The following is an 8,514-nucleotide window of genomic DNA, read 5'->3' as shown; positions in this document are numbered from 1 at the left end:
TACCAAACAATGATAATGCTAAGACTATCTTAGGTATATGTTAAAGTATGGGAGTTACTATCACCTTAACGCTAAGATCGCGATGTACAACGGCAACCTGGGCCCCGTTTCACAAAGCTCTCGTAAGCCTAAGATCTCGTAACTTTTCTCGTAGGAATCGTACCTCCTATGCTGTAGCATAGACGTACGACAGTCGTAGCGCTTCGATAGCTTTGTGAAACGGGGCCCTGGAGAGTATTATAGTTTAAACACTGCACATTAACGTCATATAATTACAAAGGGTTTGTGTTATCTTTATTTCCGCGATTCTGATTGGCTGAATTATACAAATTGTGACTGTTACCCTTCGACAAAAGCACAAAAAAAACCGTAAAACAATCTTATAATGGATTTTGCTGAGTGTGACGTTACGTTACAAACAAAGAACGACATTGACTTTATGATGAACCTAATGGATTAGTCTACAGCAATGTCCAGAAAAAAACATGCTTGACTAGCTAAAAAACTTGCGGGAGTATACTGTCAGTTGATCCTGTTTATAATCAGCCACGTAGGTCAGCACGCTTGGACACAAAGAGTTAGGCTTAAAAAAAAGATGCATCTGTATCTTTGAACGCGGTGGCATCGTACAATCAGGGTTCGAAAGTTCTACTTACGCATGTATGATGTATAGCTGATCCGGTCCTGGGTCCCGATCTGCCAAACATTCGTAGCGCTACGACATTCGTAAGCCTATGGTAAACTGTAGAGTTACGACAGGTCGTAACGTTACGAAGGCTTTGTGGATCGAGAGCCAGGACTGTTCTACTCACGCATGTATCCACCCTGATGTAAGCACATCCTTTGTTTCAGCCAACCTTGTGACGCTGAACAGACTCATCAGTGTGAATACACTCATCAACGGGTTGGTCATTGCTATTTTCTTCAGTGTAAATCCACACGTTTCTTGAGTCTGAGACCTGACGGCACCAACTCTGTTCAGACAATATTATGGTAGTTTTAATAAACGCTTCGTCTAGCCAGGGATAAGAAAATCTACAACGTTATATAGTCTCCCTGATCTAGCTTAGGCAGCGTCATTTAACATTCTAAGTGTCCTTTGATTGTTGCTAGATATTTGCGGTCCATATTTCCGCGAAAGGAGTAATATGACATTGTTTTACTTTTTTCCACACCATGTCACAAATAATTCATATTTTTAACTCCACCCCTATCAAATATCATGCAGTCAGTACATTTATTTTCAAAATGGACAACCTTACAATGATTGGTAGCTTCCGCGTATGGTCACGTGCCCTTTGTCACGTTACCAAGTCAAATCAAATTAGAGCTAGCACTTGATGCCTATTTAGCTCTGGTTTATGTAATGTCTGCACTAATCTGGAACAAATGAAACCGCCGTTGTTTTACAGGTAGCACTCCCCTACGGCTACAGCGCCACCTACAACATCAACGAATACGGATATCATCCAGCTGGATGTGGATATGCCACTGACAACTACGCATATGCCCGGAATGGATGCGGATATGGAAATAGGAGCTATGGATATGCTCAGTATGGATATGGATATGACATTGGCAGCTATGGATATGCTCGGTGTGGATACGGACATTGCATTGACAACTATGGATATGCCCAGAATGGATGCGGATATGGAAATAGGAGCTATGGATATGCTCAGTATGGACACAGATATGGCTATTGATATAACAGCCACATTTCTCAGACTATTCCTCATTGTGCTTTCAATATGGAACGTTTTTGGACTCTGATTTTTGGAACTCGGATTTGATACAAACGAACTTGGATCTCAGTCGAAACTGTTTTTTCTTAATCACGGTTTTATATTTGTACATCATGTGCCTATACCCAAAAAATATTTTGTCAATTGTTTTGATGTTATTGTTTTTTGGTTTTGTAATAAATTGTATTTTATTTCAGAACATGTTCATTGTTTTACTGTATAGAAGAAGCTATAAAGAATGGTGAGCTCGGGTAAAGGTCCAAAACAAACACCTACATTGTTTGTCAACTCAAGCATCCATCACCAAAGTGGTCTTAATGTAAACTCGATACGTTAACGACCGCCTCCGTGGTGTAGTGGTTAGAGCGTCCGCCCGGAGAGCGGAAGGTCGCGGGTTCGATCCCAGACCGCGTCATACCAAAAGATGTTAAAATATGGTACTTGTTGGTCCCTGCCTGGCGCTCGGCATTAATGGGTACAACAAGGACTGGTCGGCTCGGAGTCAGTATAATGTGTCTGAGTAAGGTATTCATGCTTCACTGCGGCATGGTATCTCAGTGGGCTAGCACTATAAAACCAGCTTAAGTCTGGGCTAGTACAAGCAGCCGCACATACACATACACACGCATGCACGTCGTCATATGAGCGAAATATTCTCAAGCACTACGCTAAACCCAATTTCACCTCACCTCACCATACGTTAACAATGGTGTACGACAGCATATGACCGCTTTATGGAATGCGTACAAACACAATAGGTGCACAATGTTCGTCACAATACGTGACCTGACATGGTGAGTATCTTTCGTAGCATGAAGGCGTGCTCATGCCGTCAACCACTAGTTTTTCAGTTCAAGGCCTTCGTCACCACTCGCCCCTTTCCGTAAACTCCAAGAAGACTTAGAGTTGGTGACGAATGAGGTCAAAGCTTACATGTAGCTTACAGTTGTTTAGCTGTACTATTTCAACTTTATAAAAAACCCAACTCATTCCGGACTTTCTTATATTCGTGATTAGTGAACCATTGGCACTGACAAAATCATAATCGGATTATACATTTAACCTTTTCTTTTGCAAACTAAAGATATATAAAGAGTGGATTCAAATCTCACGGACTGGCAGCCGATCAAAAGCCTGTGCTGTCACATGCATCAACCAAAGTCACCAGTCGTGACCGCGCAATCTCTGTAGACGCCTCTTTCCATAATGATGGCTGCTGGAGACGAGGTCTAACCCGAACCATCACGGCTTTTAGCATATGTGATTGTGGGACATTACACATTAGACACAGACGATCGGGAAACGGGAGTTACAACATACTGAACACCCTGAAACTATTTCTACCGACTAAGAATAAAAACATGCAATCTAATACAGTACACCCGTGCCCAAATGTCGTGCCATGGTTCACTGGATGAAAACAAATTGAAACAGTCACTTGAAAGGACAAGACAATCGGTCTGCATTTATATAGAGACTTGAAGATTTGCATGATCTGTTTCAGTATGGACCTTCTGCGTACAGATCTGCGCAACGAAAACACAGACCCACGCAGAGTTTGGTCGTTAAAACATCGGATTATTGCGTGCACGCTATGAGTGTAGTCTACACGTTGTCCCGATTTCTTTACGTGTGTAACATAGGGTTTTACGAAATTGTGGACTGTTTATCCCAGTTCCGGTTGCTACATACGTGCAGTTTGGAACGGACAAAATAATTTAGATCAATAATTTGTTCAGTCTAACCTGTTTATTATTTCTGTTCATGTCAATGGTTGTTCGCCTTTGGTAATACCTCAATTGCAATTCCCGATATGTTTTAGACAAAGTAATCAGATTGTTTGACCCCTTTCCGTTTCAATCAATCAAAAACTCTTAACATTTTAGCTCAACTCTTTTGAAGGTAAAGTTATAATTGCTCAATGAACTGTGACGGGATGTGGTATTTGTTTAGCAGGGGCGAAAACTAGAATCGGCTTTAGTGTAACGGACTGTTACATACGTACGTAATTATATAGCAAGTGTATTTTATTCATGTATGTAAACAGTATAATTACAATACGTTCATATACGCTGAAGGCGGTGGGGTAGCCTAGTGGTTAAAGCGTTCGCTCGTCACGCCGAAGACCCGGGTTCGATTCCCCACATGGGTACAATGTGTGAAGCCTATTTCTGGTGTCCCCCGCCGTGATATAGCTGGAATATTGTTAAAAGTGGTGTAAAATTGAACTCACTCACTCATATACGCTGATATATCACGTATGTAATATCAACTATTTCATATCTGACAACCGATATGACAACTGGGAAACCTAATATAAATATATTTCTTTCTTATCGACAGCAGTTACTGTTAGTCTCTGTCCGCTACAGAAGTAGATCCACAAAGCTGTGCTATTTACATGTGAAAAGTGCCTAGGTTCGCATCTTTGTGCCATTCCTGCTGCCGTTACTGTTTCTACTGCCACGACTACGACTATGACTACCACAACTACTTCTACCACTACCACATTTACTACTACTACTACTACCACTACTTCTACCACCACAACAACTACTACTACAACTACTACTACCACCACTACAACTACTACTACTACTACTACTACCACTACCACTACACTACTACTACTACTACTACTACTACTACTACCACTACTACTACTACAACTACTACTACTACTATTACTACCACCACTACTACTACTACCACTACTACTACCACTACTACTACTACTACCACTACTACTACTACCACTACTTCTACCACCACCACAACAACTACTACTACTACTACTACTACCACCACTACAACTACTACTACAACTACTATTTCTACCACCACCACTACTACTACTACTACCACTACTACTACCACTACTACTACTACTACCACTACTACTACTACCACTACTACTACTACTACTACTACTACTACTACTACCACTACTACTACCACCACTACTACTACTACCACTACTACTACCACTACTACTACTACTACTACTACTACCACTACTACTACTACACTACTACTACTACTACTACCACTACTACTACTACTACTACCACTACTACTACTACCACCACATTCTACTACCACTACCACTACTACTACCACCACTACTACTATTAATGCAACCAACACAGCTACTTCTACTACAACTACCACAACTACTTTTACCTCCACTACGGCTACCATGCCCACTACTACTACTCCTATTACTTATAATATAAATACATATCCCACTTGTCCGTCTTGGCGTCTGTCCAGGGAGATTGGCCGCTAATACGTCCTTGGGGCCAGTCAATCCAGACTGTAATCTGATCGTCTAAATCTTACATAGAGGTTGATTAGTGAGCTGTCAAAGGTTGTCACCTGACATTGTTATAACCTTACCCCCATTTGCACAGATACGTGATATTTGTTCATTAGGAGGCAACTGCGTCTTCAGAGGGCGACTTGTCCGTTGACAGTGTGTTTGGAGGTAAGCGGTGTAATATAACATATGAGAGAGAACGAAATAATTTAAACTACTTATAGTCGTAATCCATTAATCTTGTTGTTGGTATGTTATTTAACTTTGTGGCGTTTTGTTACTTGTGTTTGATTTTAAAACACTTTAGAAATTGACTCAGCTATTTACGGAACATTGTATGTTCTCTTCCTCCATTAACTTGGTTGGTATGTTGTTTAACGCCGCATCCAACAATATTCCAGCTATATGGCTGAGGTCTGTTAATAATCGAGTCCGGATCAACTGCTACACTATCATACAGGGGCGGTGGGGTAGCCTAGTGGTTAAAGCGTTCGCTCGTCACGCCGAAGATCCGGGTTCTATTCCCCACATGGGTACAACGTGTGAAGCCTATTTCCGCTGTCCATTGCCGTGATATTGCTGGAATCTTGCTAAAAGCGGCGTAAAACCATACCCGCTCACTAAAAAAACTATAAACGAGAAACATGACTAACTGTATGTGTGACCTAACCTTCGCCTAGTCTGTACTGAATTCCCCCTCCATACGCCTTGTCATGTCTCCCCGGTAGAGGTATGGGTTTGTCAACTGAACAGCTTATGCAAGACAATGTTGTCAATGTGATCTACGTATCTCGTCTTAATACACGTAATCAACCGGAGCAGTCCACACTACTAGACACTAAGCTGCACTTACTAGAACCTCATGGACCGATGCCGATTCTGATACTCTTAAACTCAGCGTCACACCTGAACACACCTGAGCACACCTTGAGTCAAATTGGTTTCTGTCACGCAATGAGTCAGTGATATCTACTAGGTTTATATTGCCAATTAACTTGTATCACTTGGATGAGAAATAAATACATCCCTCGATTAGGCAACATAAGAAGTTACTGACAAAACTGAGCCTAACATTGAATGATACATAGTACACTGTTAAAGTATGACAACATTTAAAGGTCGCATTTCCACCAAATGAGCATAGGAAAAGCAATAGATATGGATGTCAACTTCCTTATTGTGAATAACACGACGTTTCGGAGTGTATGCTTGCTCCTTCATCACCTGATGAAGGAGCAAGCATATACGCTCCGAACGTCGTGTTATTCACAATAAAGAAGTTGACATCCATATATCTTGCTTTTCTTATGCATTCCACTTCTAAATGCCCTTCAAAGATTCAAACGAGCATACTTCTGCAGGCATCAAAGTGATTAGGTATTGTATCTTCAAGCAAGTGGACAAATCTCGCAATCGCGCAGCCATTAGGTACAATCAAACATTGTTGTGTCGAAGTTAAAGGGACTTACGTGTCATGGTATCCCAAAATGCGTAGATTGATGCTCATGCTGCTGATCACTGGATTGTCTGGTTCAGACTTGATTCCCTTCATAACGGTGTCATACAGCTGGAATATTGCTGTGTGCATGTGGTGTTAAACAAACAAGCAAACACTTTTTTGGTTCGTTTGAGTAGAATTATAGAACCGCATTTGTCTGAATGTATGTTCCTGAGAACTGAGATTAGCCAACACATTATGCGTTGTGACTGTTACATATTTTTATCCCTTCTCCAGACGGGACGTTTACCTCGAGTGTGGCGTATGAATACAGACACTTGCTGGAGCTGCAACTTAGCACACCCCATCTGAGATTGTGTTATTATTTGTGTTGCCGATATGGACCAAGAGGAAGGAGCAAGTGGTAGGGTGGTAATCATTACATACACAGATATGGCCACTTAATTTCAGATTTAACGAAGTGTAATCGCTGAATCAGCAAACAGAAGGTCCTAACTAAATACAACAGCGTTCATCCATTATATACAAGTGCAGATCATGGTTAGAATTGATCTTCAGTAACCCGTGCTTGTCGTAAGAGGCGACTTACAGGATCGGGTGGTCAGGCTCGCTGGCTTGGTTGACACATGTCATCGTATCCCAACTGCGCAGATCGATGGTTATGCTGTTGATCACTGGATTGTCTGTTTCACACTTGATTATTTATAGACCGCCGCCATATAGCTGGAATATTGCTGAGTGCGGCGTAAAACTAAACACACTCATCCATTTTAATCACAAAACCAACTATATGACAGCCAGATGAAAATATTTGAGCTAAGACCAAACAAACATGTGATTGATATTATGAGCTGTCCATGCCGTCTGTCTATCATACTATCAACCAAAACATATAATCTGACCACCCAATCCGTTAAATCGATTCCTCCGACCAGCATATGCTTGGGGTATATTTTACCCCTGAATCTCTCAGGGAAAAATGTTCACCTAGTATACGTTTGATGTCTGTAAAGATCTGGACTTGTTAATGTAAGAACACATAAAATGTGTTAATGGCAGCGGTTCTCGACACATTGTAGAAAAGATAAATGAAATGTGCAAAATATTCTGGTACATACATTTGAACATCGCTAGGATTTTATTATGTCTCTGGAAGAAAGTAAAGGAGCATGCATTAATACTTCGAGTTGTCCAAGATTCGATACAACAAAATGGCGATAAATTAAGAATAGGTAGGGACCGAACGTTTACATCGAGACCGCGATTTCGTCATACCAAGGTTCGACACAACGTTGTTTGGCTTATTGACGGTATTTTTTTATAGCAACACGTGTTGATGCTTTAAGGAACTACAGATGGAGGAGGTAGAGGACATGGGGCAACTAGCGAACCACCACATCAACATGTGAGTATTAAAGAGCTTTCGGCATGCATATCAAAAACGTAATATATGTTATATTTGGGATTACACTTTCTTAGTAAAGTACAGATTCTAGTACTTTTGGGGTTGAGTCCCATCCGGGATTCGAACCCACACCCTCAGAGTCAGGCACCTAATCACCGCTCAGCCACGGTGGAAGCCGCGGTGGCTGAGCGGTCTAGGCGTCTGACTTTGTGTGCTGACGATTAGGTGCCGGACTCTGAGGGTGTGGGTTCGAATCCCGGATGGGACTCAACCCAAAAATTACTAGAAACTGTACTTTACTAAGAAAGTGTAATCCCAAATATAACATATGTTACATTTGACCACTTTCTAAAATGGCATTGGGTATTTCATATCTAAAACGCTATATAAATGGAACCTCATGAATCGGTTCACCTGTTGCACCTGCAATTAAACGTATATATCTATGTCTAGAACATTTTCAAAGGACTTCTGGGAATTTGTTAATTGGAGTTTAGAGCTATATACAATATTAATTATCTTTGTAATTAGTAGAAGTAGTGGAGGAGTTCTCAAGCAAACTATGGAATTATGGGAAGTAAACCCC

The 8,514-nt window shown here is 41.1% G+C and overlaps 1 protein-coding gene across 1 annotated transcript in view; it reads left to right on the top strand.

Moving 5' to 3' along the window:
* Positions 1-1,515: 1,515 nt before the first annotated feature.
* LOC124252893 overlaps positions 1,516-8,514 on the top strand; it is an 18,322-nt gene continuing 11,323 nt past the window's right edge. The window contains exon 1 of the mRNA XM_046686571.1: positions 1,516-1,681. Within this exon, the coding sequence (XP_046542527.1) occupies positions 1,516-1,681 (166 nt within the window). The remainder of the gene's footprint in view (positions 1,682-8,514) is intronic.

This window comes from Haliotis rubra, unplaced genomic scaffold, assembly GCF_003918875.1.
Source record: "Haliotis rubra isolate DU_JTF1 unplaced genomic scaffold, ASM391887v1 Scf529, whole genome shotgun sequence".
Classification (NCBI taxonomy): Eukaryota; Metazoa; Mollusca; class Gastropoda; order Lepetellida; family Haliotidae; genus Haliotis; species Haliotis rubra.
This window is presented reverse-complemented; position numbering and strand designations above follow the sequence as displayed.